We start from the raw sequence: 14,659 nt of genomic DNA, 5'->3' as shown, positions 1-14,659 counted from the left end.
ATATCTTTTCCCAAAGGTAGGGGAGTCTAAAACTAGAGGACATAGGTTTAAGGTGAGAGGGGAGAGATATAAAAGTGTCCAGAGGGTCAATTGTTTCACACAGAGGGTGGTGAGTGTCTGGAACGAGCTGCCAGAGGTAGTAGTAGAGGCGGGTACAATTTTGTCTTTTAAAAAGCATTTAGATAGTTACATGGGTACGATGGGTATAGAGGGATATGGGCCAAATGTGGGCAATTGGGATTAGCTTCGGGGTTTTTTTTAAAAATGGGCGGCATGGACAAGTTGGGCCGAAGGGCCTGTTTCCATGCTGTAAACCTCTATGACTCTATCTCCAGTTTCTATCGGATCTTTCATGACCTGGGGATATCCTAAAGTGTTTTTCAGCCAGTGAAGTATTGATTCAGAGGCACAAGAGTTACCCACTGAGCCAGCGCTGACACTGTGGGCTGTTCATAGGAGTGGCAGGAATTAAATTGGTCGGTGCAGTGTGCATTCATTTTTGGATTGGCGTTAAATGAGTGGGCAGAGTCAAACTTTGTGTGGGTGATCCACAAAAACTGACATGCTTGGAGACCTTCTAGAGAGAGATATTTAAAATACCTGCCACTGAAAAGATAATAGAGCTATCATTGGAGGAAATGTTGTAATTTTTGTATTAATTTATAGCCATGATGTGGAGATGCCGGCGTTGGACTGGGGTAAACACAGTAAGAAGTTTAACAACACCAGGTTAAAGTCCAACAGGTTTATTTGGTAGCAAAAGCCACACAAGCTTTCGAGCTTCGAAAGCTTGTGTGGCTTTTGCTACCAAATAAACCTGTTGGACTTTAACCTGGTGTTGTTAAACTTCTTACTTAATTTATAGCAGCAGAAATGAGGTGCTGATAACGGGTGGACAGAACCAGGTAGCTCCTGGAGACCTCCACAGGGGTGTGAAGAGCTATGGGTTGATTTTAAATCCTGTCTTTTAGACGTCAGTCCAGGGTAGAGCCTTGGTCAGAGGAGATTTGACTCTTCCTGACGCAGGTACCTGACCCTCATTGGAGCAGAGTTCTATTCCTGTTCTTTCCTTTCCCTCCCCATTGTAACATTTTCTTCCTTTTCCCACAGATCCATGTTTATATATACCAAGGTTTGCGCATATGCTAGAATTTGGGGATAAGAATCATGAGGTTTCTATGACGGCGCTCCGTTTGTTACAGAGGATGAAGCGGGACTGGATGCACACCGGCCGGAGGCCATCTGGACTTTGCGGAGCAGGTAACTCATCCTCGTCCTCTCTCTATGGCCCAGCGTGTCCTCACCTTTGCCCTCATCCTTGCCCGCACCCTTGCCCTCGCCCTCACCCTCGCCTTCCTCCCTCTCCAAATTTATAGCAACTCCCTTTGCACAATCTGACTGGCAAGACAAACATGTAGGGTTAAGCTTGTATTGAACCCAGTTGGAGGACCCTGATTTCTGTGCATTCCATAAAGGATATGGAGCTATTGGGAGAGGTGAAAACACTAATTACAAGAATGCTGAGAGGTTATAACTAACCATCAGGAAAGAATGAATATGCTAGAATTGTTTTCTCTGGAAAATAGAAGTCTAAGAGGCCTTTCAAATGGTTTGCTCGGATAGACTTGTGTTGAGTTCAAAATCAAGTGCCAGAAATATGATATGGTCACTAATAAATTCAAAAGGGAATTCAGGAGAAAGCAGGAAGTGGTGAAAATGTGGAACTAACTACCACAAGAAGCAGTTACGACAAAGTAGATCAATTTTAGGAGAGGATAGATTAGCACACAATAAAGAATAGAAGGTTATGCTGACAGAATTAGATCAAGGAGAGTGGGAAGAAGCTGATGTAGAGCATAATCTCCAAAACAAGCGTGTTTGACGATTTCTGCATTCTCTATGTAATGGATCGCCCTTACCTTTTAAGAAGGAAGTGTAAAGGGGAAGGTGCCTGGTTGAAGTAGTAATTTTATAATTCACCTCTGGGATTGGCAGACTGAATACCAGCTCTCCTTCTGGGCCTATGGCTTCCTCTGATGAGTAATACGCCTGAGAAATTCACAAAGCTGGCACAACCTGGCAATCTCATCCTCCAGAGAGGTTAGTGCAGGGAATAACAATTACTACACAATAGGGGCTGAGGTATATTGTTGGAGCAGTGGAGGGAGCCGCACTCTTTACTTGGCACTGGTTTTGCACTCTTCCCCGAGAGCACAAAATTCACTTCTTTAAAAAATTCTAGAAGTTGTTAAGGATATGAAAAAAATGTCTAAATGCTCTCGGTAAGGCCCATGAGCAAATGATCATAATGGAAAGTCCAGGCACAGTGGCACGGTGGTTAGCTCTGTTGCCTCACAGCGCCAGGGACCCAGGTTCGATTCCCGGCTTGGGTCACTGTCTGTGCGGAGTCTGCACGTTCTCCCCATGTCTGCGTGGGTTTCCCCTGGGTGCTCTGGTTTCCTCCCACAGTCTGAAAGACGTGCTGGTTAGGGTGCATTGGCCAGGCTAAATTCCCCCTCAGTGTTACCCGAATAGGTGCCGGAGTGCGGCGACTGGGGGATTTTCACAGTAACTTCATTGCAGTGTTAATGTAAGCCTACTTGTGACTAATAAATAAACTTTAAACCTTAAAACCTTGGAGAGATATTTGTTACCAACAATCCGGGGTTCTCTACACTCACTCCCCAAAACATTGATTAAAGATTGCAGTCGACAAAGTGGTGAATTCCTGATCAGTGCTGGTGGAATTGGCAGAAACAGGGCGCGTTTCCCCCTCACACCTTCCCAACCCATCCAATATGCCCAGGGAGTCGGGAGGCAGAGTTATTCTTCTTTATTGTGACATCAGCTTCAGGAAATTTGCTTTGCCTGCAGAATAGTTCAAATGATTAAAACTCTCTGCGCCTCTCTGCCTGGGTAAGTGCTGGTTCTCTCACACAGCCTTTTATAATATAGCAAGTCAGGATTGTAGGCATTGAATCAGTCCTCGGTCCAGGTGGGCATTTTTTCCATTTAGTCTGCTCTTCAAGACCAGAGTTGCTTTTGATTCTTAAGTGACTGGGACTTGAAATGGCACCAGTTCAAGATGCATGGGGTGGTGACTGGGAGAGAGGAGTAGGGACATGGCCAGAGGATATTCTATTCCAGTGGACTCGTGCTAGTACAGTGCCTCCTTCACTGCAAGTGCGGCCAGTCTGCAGGCACTGAAATTCAGTGTGAATCACTGCTGTCCGTCAAGCCCCTTTTCCGAATTGTAAATATTAGAAACTGTGTGGAGGAAGTTCCAGATTCCACACTGCTTATTTGCAGGTTGTTGTTGTGGCTCTTGTCCAGAAGCTGAGTGGGGAAGCAGCACTGCCTGGATGGCTGCCTCTTTCAAGGTGATTGCCCAGAATCTGCTTGGCATCCGCAGTGTGGATGTGTACGTGCCATTTTTCCCGTGCTTATCGTACATGCACGATTAGGGGACGGATGATTAAATGGTTTGGAACAAAGTGAGGCATTCTGAAGAGAGGGCAGTTGGTCTGCAGTATCCACTCTGCAGGTTCTGTCATGGTTGAGAGACCTGGTCCCCAGGATTCTATGCTTTCCCCACCTCTGATACACAGCCTCAAGGCAACAGGCTCCATCCCTGGGCTGTACCATGCTAGCCGCTAGCAGCCCCTCTTTTTTTTTTAGAGAGGAGAAAGACCATGCCGGGACCCTGCTCCTTATCATTCTCACTTTCTGACTGGAGGTGCATGTGTGAGTCCTGGATAGGGTGGGCATACATGATGCCCATCCCAGCTGTGAAATAGCCCAGCAACACTCACAGAGGAAGACTGGCTGCTTGGGGGGGATATTGGAAGGCGGCGCAGGCACCTGTCGAACTGTATCCCAGCCGGAGTCAGCACGACTGGGGGAAGAGGGAGGAAAGCTGAAGAAAGCAGTAAAGCTTGCCATTGGCCTCAGTGTTTGGAGTCAAGGGGCAATCGAGTGTTAGCTTGAGCCACAGTTTACTATTGAGCTCCTGTTCTTGGTGGTACTTTGATGTAGGGGCAGAGCTAATTCTGAATGAGGTGAGGAAAGTGAGAGTTCTGTACTTAGACCCAGAGACTGAAACAGGATAAGCTAATGGAGTATGTTTTTGTGTGGTTGCTTCAATATTTTAAATGCTGTTCAAATCATTTAAGGTATTCAGCACCATGTTGACATATCAAAACTTTGTGTATCTGAGAACATCAAGATTCTAGTTTCTGTCCATAAATTGCAACCTAGACAGTATCTAATGTGGCCCCTGTTGCCACAGCAGAGAGCTGGCCTTCCTCTATGAACCCGAGAACGGTCCATCACTTCTCAACGATGGGCAATTCTCATCAAATTGAGCTCATTCCCTGCCTGACAGCTAAATTCCCTCTCTCTCTCTCTCTCTCTGAAGGATGAATAGACATTGCGGGGAAATAATATCAGATAAACATGCTGGTGTCAAGCAGTATGTTTGATAGGCATGTATACCCAGGGCTGGGCCCTCCCACTGCTTGGAGTAAGACTAACTCAATTTGGTTTCTAGTTTTATGCCACCTGCTCCCTTTTTTTGAAGAAAACCTCATTTCCATTCATTTGAAGGTGCCTGCATTGGTCTCCTTGTGTTTCTCAGGTGCCTGTGCCTCTGCCTGTCTGTCTACAGGAGGTTTTTCTTCCAGTCTTTGAGGAGTGAGTTTTGATGTTGTGTTTTCCAGCTCTCTTGGTTGCTGCCAGGATGCATGATTTCAGACGGACAGTGAAAGAGGTGATTCGCGTGGTCAAAGTCTGTGAGTCAACTCTCAGGAAAAGGTGAATTTTAATGTTTGATGCGTTTATCATCCGCTTATTTTGGTCCTATTTTCTCCTCTGTAAGTGTTGACAGCTTCCATCGTAGTCAGCTACCGCATCTCTACCTCTTCACCCATTCTTCATTTCTAAACCTGGACAGGTTGTGCAACCACTGGGGGCATCACAATCGAGGCTAGTTCTGCCCTCCCAAAATGTCCAACTGCGTGCACAGAAACTGTTTAACACTCATGCAATAAGCTGTCTCATACGCACCCTCTCACTCACACGCACCATTATATACAAGGCTGGTACACATTATTGGTAATTAGGCGTGGCCTGTGTATCTCAACAGTCTCAGCTGAGCTGCATGAGTGTAGATGCTGTTGTCCACCTGTACTGTTGATAATTTGTCAGAAATGTTGCAGAGATTGTTTTTCTAATGAAAATGGTGCCGTTAGCCAGTGTGGCTGTGAGCCAGACAGATTGGGAAGGTCAGCTTAACCTCAGTCTGTGACACGTGAGCTGATCTCAGCCAGAGGAGCAGTGAGAGTATTGCAGTTGAACTCAGTGACACTCGGTTCCATGGGGGGGATAACTGATCCTGATCATTAAGCAGTGATTGCTCATGGTAGTGTGTATCTGTGGCAGGGTCAGGGAGAGATCAAGCTGGAATGTGATGCATTCATGTCAAATAACCTGGTGCCAATCACTGTCAAAGCTCATATTGGGTGTGATGTGTGACGGTGAGGAGATTTTGAAGCTTTAGTCCAACAAAAGTCAGCTGCTGAATTTAAAGAGTTGCTCTGCTTTTCGAGGGAACCAGCCAGAAATTTTCAAATTGTAAACCAGACAACAGTGATTTTTTGTCACCTCTGTTCAGTTGTTCTTTAGGTGCATTTCAGTCAATTCGATTCACTCCACGTGATATTGAGAAACGGCTGAAGTGACTGGATGCTGCAAAGGCAATGGGCCCTGACAATAATCCAGCAATACTCCTGAAGACTTGTGCTCCAGAACTCACCGTGCCCCTAGCCAAGCTGTTCCAGTACAGCTATATCTCTGGTATCTACCTGGCAATGTGGAAAATTGCCCAGGTATGTCATGCACACAAAAAGCAGGACAAATTCAACCCAGCCAATTGCCACTCCATCAGTCTGCTCTCAATCATCAGCAAAATGATGGAACTCTCCAAGGCTCCTTTGACAATACCTTCCAAACCCATGCACTATTTGGAAGGGCAAGGGCGGGCGACACATGGGAACACCACCACCTGGAAGTTCCCCTCCAAACCATATATCATCCTGACTTGGATATATATCGCCGTTCCTTCACTGCCTCAAAATCCTGGCATTCCTTTCCGAACAGCAGTGTGGATATACCTGTGCCACATGGACTGCAGTGGTTCAAGAAGGAAGCTCACCTACTCAAAGGGCAATTAACAATGGGCAATAAATGCTGGCCTGGTCAGCGATGTTCACCTCCCAAGAATGAATAAAACATTTTTGTTTTAATGCATTTTTCCTATCAATGGCAAAGTAATTCAAACATGCCACGATTCTGGACTTTGCACGAGATGACAACACCAACAAAGACAATTGTCTGCTGATCTACAGTTCAGGGTGTAGGTTGCATATCACACACGGAGGGGAATAAAGCCTGTGTGTATAAAATTTGTGTTATCAATGAGAAATGAAGAGAGGGGCTTGCATTTATATAGCGCCTTTTACAACACTGGCACATTGAAAAGGTTTTTGACATGCTTTCAAAGATGGTGAACTGGGGAGTTGTCCCAGGTGCCTTGGCTAGCATTCCATCCCTTGGTCAACACCTAAAACAAGACAATTTGGTCATTTAAAATAAAAACAGAATGTGCTGGAAATGCTCACTGGATCCAACAGCAACAGAGGAGAGAAAAATAGAGTTAACGGTTCAGGTCAATGATATTTAATTATATTTGTTTACTGTGGGAGTTTGCAAGGTACAAGCTGCCGGGATTCCTACAGTACAACAGTGGCTACACTTCAAAGAGTACATCATGATCTGTAAAGCACATTGGACATCATGAAGTTTTGAACGGCATCATAGAAATGCTGTCTTTCTTTATGATGAGTATGTATTGTGTCTGAAGCCAGAGAGATGTTAGTTCAGCATTTGGGGCTTCCAGTATCTGGATCTCCCTGTAAGATGAGAGTGCTCACCCTGGTGTTGAACAGATGTGTTTTCCTTTAGGGCAATTCTTAAACGTTCTTTTTGACACCAGTCGATGCTTTTTTGAAGTAGCCTCCAGTATTTAATAGGAAATCTCTTTCCTTTTCCATGTATGTTGGGAGGAGGGGTTATGAAGCATGCTGGCAAATGCCTTTTTAATAGGTCCCTGTGGAAAAGTGCAGCTGGTTAAAAAGCTGTCAGAAATACGGGGCCAGAAGAGTTTATGTTCGATCGGAAGCTTTGCTTCTAACTGTGTAATGCATTGCCTTTTCATATTCAATTTATTATGTGTTTATTTTCCCTTGTTGTGTCCTAACCTCTTGAAGGTGCTGACTCTAGCTGGGATGCCGTTCCAGTGATACTTCCCCGAAAGGGAAAGGCTCCTGCGTGAGTCTAGTCAAGAATATTAGACCATACAGACGAACTGGGTTTTTACTGATGGCCGATTGAGGGATAAATGCGGGCTGCAGCACTGAGCGGAACTCCTCTGCTTTATTTCAAAAACCTTAGGGGGTCCCAAGGTCGTGAAAGGCACTATATAAATGCACCGCCCCTCTGTATCTTAGCATATAGTCACTGACTTTAATATAAAGGCTTTAATCACCTGCCATGTAATATTGAGCCTTCAGCCTAAGTTATGTTAGATCAGGAGAGAACTGTTACTGTTGGGGTAAGCACCCTTTTCTAACAACAATCCATACCTACTCACCAGATGTGTGCAGAGGTAAGTCAGCAATGACCAGAACCAGCCACAGAAGTCACTTAGAGGCCCTTCTCTCCCAAAGTGCCTCACTGCCAATGAAGATCCTTTTCAAAGTGTATTCACTGTTGTAATGTAGGAAACGCAGCAGGCAGTTTGAACACAGCAAGCTCCCACAAATAGCTCTGACGAAGGGTCATCCTGACTCGAAACATTGGCTCTATTCTTTCTCCACAGATGCTGTCAGACCTGCTGAGATTTTCCAGCATTTTCTGTTTTTGTTGCCTTGATAATCTGTGTTTATCAATGCTGATCGTTGGGAGTCAGGATATTGGAAAGAGCTTCCCTGCCCTTCTTTGACATTGCGCTCAGGGATCTTTTCTGTCAATGTGAGTGGGCAGACCCAGCTTAACATCTCATCTAAAAGACCGAATGTTTTGAAACCTCAGAAGCGTTTGGAGGAGAAGGAATTTACCCTGGCTCCTGCAGTTTCTTTTTTAAATTTGTTTGTAGGGTGAGGGCTTCACTGGCAAGGTTAGCATTTGTTTCCCATTCCTAATTGCCCTTGGGAAAGTGGTGGTGAGCTGCCTTGTTGAAACAAGGCAAGCATCAATAGTTTGGTACAGCTGAAGGTATTGCTAGGCTATTTCAGAGGTTCAATCACATTGCTGTAGTTCAGAGTCACATACAGACCAGTCTGGGTAAGAATGTTATATTCCTTTCCCTAAACGTCATGAGTGAACCAGTGGGTTTTTGACAACCAGCGGGTCCATGGGTCACAGTTGGCGATGCTAGCTTTATAATTTCAAATTTATTTAATTAATTGAATTTAAATTGCTCAGCTGCTGTGGTGGGGTTTGAACCGTATCTCTGGAACGTTAGTCCAGACCTCCATATTATTCACCCAGTAGCATAATCATTATGTTATCATTCCCCATTTCTTTGACCTCCTGCTAAGGTGTGAACTCTTCTTTCTTGAGACAATCTATCTTCTGTTTGCTTATTCTGGACCTGTAGAATCTCTGGCAATGCTGCCATTTGCTTATTCTCAGTTGCTCTGAGATGATAATGACTTGTTCTAATATCGGGGGCTGCTGTCGCCTGGTGTTATACAATTTAGAAGGCAGTCGAGTCAACTGTGTCAGAATCGAAGCATTAACTCTGTTTCCCATTCCACAGATGCTGTCAGGCTGTTGAGCATTTTTATTTGAGTCAATCACATGGAGACCAGACTGGATAAACACGCAGATTCCCATTCCTAAAGGACATTAATGAACTTGCTCAGTTTGCATAACAATCTGATAACATCATAATCACTTCTTATTTTGACACATAAACTGTGATTTTCCAGCTGCATCGCGCCTGATGCTGATCGCATTGGGACGGCGTGGGCTCAGAGAATCGCGGGTGAGGGGTCTAGCGCATTGGCCAAAATCCTGTTTCGATTCTCCCAGCCACCTTGCCTGGACGTAATCCCCCCGCGGGGGGGTTGGGGAGGTGGGACCAGAGGACATTGAAGCCCCCGGATGGCTGGGGACATGGCTGGATAATGCCAAACTGGTAGTGCCAACTGGTACCCTGGCCTGCCAGATGGACACTGCCAGGGGGGCAGTGGCATTGACAAGGGAGTGGGGCCTGAGGGGGGCAGGAAGGATGGGGGTGGGGCATAAAGGAGATAAGCCAGCGTAAATCAGATTGCAATCTTCCTACATTTAGTCATTTTTTGGGAGAGGGACCCCAATCCTGGACTACATAAGGTAATTTTATCTACTCACTTACTCTATGTTGCTTTGGAACTTCTGTTCTCATCTACACAAATTACTATACCTTCTTAACTGTCATCTGCAAACTTGGATATACAAACTCCCTATTCTTTCATCCAAGTCATTAATGTAAATGGGTGAAAAGCTGAGACCTCAAGAAAATTTCCCTGGTGAGTACACTTACCCCATCCTGTCAATCAGAGTATCTTTCCTGCCTCCCAACTAATTTCCAATCCATGTCACAAGTTTTCCTTCAATTCTGTGCAGTTTCATCCTGTTTATAATTCCTTACAGGCAACCTTATCAGATGTCTCCTGGAGATCCATATGGTTAACATCCATTGACTTTCCCTTAGTGATCTCCTTAGAGGGATATTTACAATTTAGTCAGACCTAATCTACCCTTCACAAATTCATACCTACTCCCTCTGATCAGCTGTTATTTACGACAGTCACTGACAGATTCTAGTAACTTTCCTACCACTGTTACTATACTGAATGGAATGGTTTTCCTTCCCCACTTAAGTAACGTACATTTGTAGTTGCTCTTAGTAGTGTTGGCTGAGGGATGAATGTTGGTTCAGACAGAGGGGAGAGCTTTCTGCTCCTCACTGAATACTTTTGTGTTCACTCAATCAAGGAGATCAAGTCTCATGTGAAAGATGGCACCTCTGACAATGCAGCACTGCACTAGAGTGACAGCCTTAATCCTGGAGTGATGCCTGAATCTGAGCTGTGTGCGCACGGAACTGAAGCTTGCAATAAGTTTTTAAAAAAATAAAAATGCATATTTGTCCTGGTGGGTGAGAAAGAAATATTAGATTGGAGTTGAGAAGTTTTTAAAATATTAATTTTCAAGCATTTACAGTGTCGAATGTAAAAGGAAAATCTCTACAGTGGAATTTTTATTCTCTACATTATTTGTTTGAGGTTCCTTATCGGGATAATATGGAGGTTGCACTAACATGATACACTTTGAGGCTCCATGATCCAAATTTGACAGGTCAGATTCCTCAAGCCTTGTTTGGCAGAGTTTGCAATGCAGATAGAGAAAAGGAATATAGAATCATAGAGTCCCTACAGTACAGTACAGCCATTCGGCCCATTGAGTCTGTACCGAACACAATCCCACCCAGGCCCTGGTCCCGTAACCCTCATTTACCCTGCTAATCCCCCTGACACTAGGGTCGATTTAGCATGGCCAATCAACCTAACCCGCACATCTTTGGAGTGTGGGAGGAAACCGGAGCACCCGGAGGAAACCCACGCAGACACGGGGAGAACGTGTAAACTCCACACAGACAGTGTCCAGAGGCTGGAATTGAACCAGAGTCCCTGGCGCTATGAGGCAGCAGTGCTAACCACTGTGCCACCGTGCCGCACCTTTTTATGAGTTCATGACATGTAGAAAAGTTCCTGATAACATGGGGAACAAATAACTGAAAGAAGCATTCCGTTGAGGTCTCATTAAAGTCATATGGAACAAATTTCAGCTTTCAGTGTTGTGATTTAGGAGTCTCACTCACTGCTCTCTGTGCCTTCTGCTAATATCCTGCACGGGGCTTCAGAGATGTGGCTCCATTCATAAGCCTGTCTTCATTCATGGAAGCATTTTAAAAACAAGACATTTCTCAAAACCTACCTCTCTGATCGAACTTTTGGTCCTTATGGAAAAAGACCATCTTACATAACGAAAACAGAAAAAGCTGGAAAATCTCAGCAGGTCTGACAGCCATGCATTTTCTGTTTTTGTTTCAGATTCCAGCATCCGCAGCTTTTTGCTTTTATCGTGCATTTCTGCAGCTCTTTTCGCAGCCTCAGGACATCCCACTTTAACAGTCAGTGAACTACTTTCGAAGTATAGTCGCTGTTGTAACATTGAGAACATGGCAGCCAATTTCTGAACAACAAACTCCCGCTGACTGCAATGTGATCATCAACAGATCATTTCGTTTTATTGGCAACATTGGTTGAGGGCTGAATATTGGCCAGGACACTGGGGATAATTCAAGAGTAAAGTTCCGCACAAGATGGACATCGGAAATAAAGATAAAAGCAAATTACTGCAGATGCTGGAATCTGAAACCAAAAGAGAAAATGCTGGAAAATCTCAGCAGGTCTGGCAACATCAGTAAGGAGAGAAAAGAGCTGACATTTCGAGTCCAGACGATCCTTTGTCAAAGCTAAAAGACATAGAAAGTGGGAGATACTTATACTGCAGTGCTGGAGATTATGCTGCAGTGCTGGAGATTATACTGCAGTGCTGGAGATTATACTGCACTGCTGGAGATTTTCCAGCATATTCTCTTGGTAAAAATAAAAGGTGTTGCAAATAATTTGGGCAGCACAGTAGCACAATGGTTAGCACTGCTGCTTCACAGCTCCAGGGACCTGGGTTTGATTCCCGGGTGTGGGTCACTGTCTGTGTGGAGTTTGCACATTCTCCTCGTGTCTGCGTGGGTTTCCTCCGGGTGCTCCGGTTTCCTCCCACAGTCCAAAGATGTGCGGGTTAGGTTGATTGGCCATGCTAAAATTGCCCCTTAGTGTCCTGGGATGCCTAGGTTAGAGGGATTAGCGGGTAAAATATGTAGGGATATGGGGGTAGGGCCTGGGTGGGATTGTGGTCGGTGCAGACTCGATGGGCCGAATGGCCTCTTTCTGTACTGTAGGGTTTCTTTGATTCTATGATATGATACTCAGCAGATCTGGCAGCATCTGTGGAGAGAAAAGCAGAATTTAATGTTTCAGATCGGAACTGGGAGTGCTTGGAGATGTTTTTAAGCCTGGAAGGAAAGATGGGGGAGGGGGAAATAACAAAAGAAGTGGATAGTTGGAGAGATTGAATGACTAATTGGTGACGGGACAAGGCAGAAAGAGGTGGTAATGGACAAGTAAAGAAACAAAAGAAGTGTCCTTGGGAGTTGTAAATGGGAATAGCACGATCATCACCATTCAGCCGCCATCCAAATGTGAAAAAGATTAGAAGTTTATAATTTGAAATTGTTGAATTTGAGTCTGAAAGGCTGTAAAATGCCTGGTCGTCAGATATGGGGCTGTTCCCCAAGCTTCAGTTGAGCTCAACAAGAAATACAAAAAATGCTGGAAAACCTCAGCAGGTCTGACAGCATCAGTGGAGAGAGAACAGAGCCAATGTTTCGAGTCTGGATGATCCTTCTTCAGAGCCCACCTGACGAAGGGTCATCCAGACTCAAAACGTCCGCTATGTTCTCTCTCCACAGGTGCTGTCAGACCTGCTGAGATTTTCCAGCATTTTCTGTTTTTGTTTCAGATTCCAGCACCCGCAGTATTTTGCCTTTATTTCCGTTGAGCTCAGTTGATGTGGCGGAGGAGGTTGGAGACAGAGAAGTCAGGGTGGGGCAGGTAGTTAAAATGGCAAGCGATCAGAAACTTGGGGGTCACATGTATGGGCTGAATAGAGGTGTTCTGCAAAGCGATCATCCTATCAGCATTTGATCTTCCCAATGTAGTGGGGACTCCAAAGTGAGGAGTGAATACAGTATACTAGCTGGAAATGACTGCTTCACCTGGATGGCGGGAAGGAAAGAGATAATAGCCAGCTTTTGCATCTCCTGTTCTTGCACGGGAGGTGTGGGATGATTAAGGAGTTGTCCCTTCGGAATGCAGGGAGGGGAGGGGAAGATGCATTTGGTGGCATCTCACTGGTGGTGGAAGAAAGGGTGGGGGAAGATCCAGTGAATGAGGAGTCTGGTGAGATTGAAGATAATGATGAGAGGAACTGTATCATTGTCTGAATGGGAGGGAAAAGGGGTGAGAAGCGAGAAATGGAACGGACACCATTGAGAGCTGTGTCACCGTGGTGATGGGGGCATCCTCAATCAGGAGATTAGATTTGATTTTCCCTACTGATATGCCATGCTTCATCTTCAACTAAGGATGCACAATCATGAGAAAGCACCATTATAACAGAGCTGCTCCCTATCTCTGCCACACATTTCCTCAGGGACTGATCGCAGGACTGTGTATGGATGTGGAGATGTCAGAAAGCACAGTGTTAGAAAGGACATTAGGCCATCAAACCTGATTTTCCTGTTCGCTGAACTATTTTTAAATCCATTTAACCTTGAGAGAAAGGCATTGCCCAGAAATGTATTTACAGCATTTTACAAAGTAATCAAAGAGTGTGGGGGGAGTTTTCCTATCCCACCTGCCACGGGCATTGTAGCGGGTAGGGGCGGACCATGCAAAGGCCCGCTGACCTCGGGTGGGATTTTCCGGTTTTGGGGTGAGTGTGGCTGGAAAAGCCTGTCCTGTGTGTGGTGTGCGGTTATCCAGTTTTATTTCAATTTCCTTCATGTGTCAGATGTAGTTGTGTTTCTGTTCTTCATTGAAAGAAATCCTAATATCAGTACGAGTGTGTGTCCAGCGATGGGATACTGTCTAAATTCACAGTCAGCATTGGAAACCACCCTGCTTCTGCTCACCTTTTGAAAGAGCTTTTCAATTCGTTCCTTTGCCCCTGCTCTTTCCCCATAGTCCAGCAAATGTTTCCTTTTGTTTCCTATATCCATATTTATCCCATTTCAAACAGTCAGTCCTAATGTGAGCTGAGAAGCGGTAATCTACAGAGAGGCTTGTTCACTCCATCAAGCCCCTTCCATTTGGTCTGTGTATGGTTATTGCATCAAGGACCTGGTGATCTCTTACATTATGGATTCTTTAAGCTTGCCCTGTAAAACAAACTATAATTAACATTAATATCCTTCTATTTTTCCCTTCTCAATGGGAGTTTGGTGTAGCAAGTTGTTGAGAGACATGAGGCAGTTATTGCTATCCCCACAGAGATGGGACTTGGCAGTTTAACAGGTTTACATTGCAGCTGCTGATAGCTTGCAGTTTCGGGTAGAATCATAAAATTCCTACAGTACAGAAGGAGGCCATTCAACCCATCGAGTCTGTACCGACCACAATCCCACTTAGGCCCTATTCCCGTAACTGTCATTTACCCTGCTAATCCCCCTGACACTAGGGATTTAGCATGGCCAATCCACCTAACCTGCACATCTTGGACTGTGGGAGGAAACTGGGGCACCCAGAGGAAACCCACACAGACACAGGGAGAACTTGCAAACTCCATACAGATAGTGACCCAAGGCCAGAATTGAACCCGGGTCCCTGGTGTCGTGCGGCAGCAGTGCTAACCACTGTGCTACCGTGCT

At 45.1% G+C, this 14,659-nt stretch overlaps 1 protein-coding gene across 4 annotated transcripts in view; it reads left to right on the top strand.

Moving 5' to 3' along the window:
* The window catches only part of brf1b (BRF1 general transcription factor IIIB subunit b), a 354,849-nt gene that overhangs the window by 200,461 nt on the left and 139,729 nt on the right, over nt 1–14,659 (top strand). For all 4 annotated transcript variants that reach the window (XM_078234524.1, XM_078234525.1, XM_078234528.1 and 1 more), the window contains 2 exons: nt 1,111–1,260; nt 4,719–4,812. In XM_078234524.1, coding sequence (XP_078090650.1) covers nt 1,111–1,260; nt 4,719–4,812 — 244 coding nt within the window. The remainder of the gene's footprint in view (nt 1–1,110; nt 1,261–4,718; nt 4,813–14,659) is intronic.

The sequence above is a fragment of the Mustelus asterias genome, chromosome 18 (assembly GCF_964213995.1).
Source record: "Mustelus asterias chromosome 18, sMusAst1.hap1.1, whole genome shotgun sequence".
Classification (NCBI taxonomy): Eukaryota; Metazoa; Chordata; class Chondrichthyes; order Carcharhiniformes; family Triakidae; genus Mustelus; species Mustelus asterias.
This window is presented reverse-complemented; position numbering and strand designations above follow the sequence as displayed.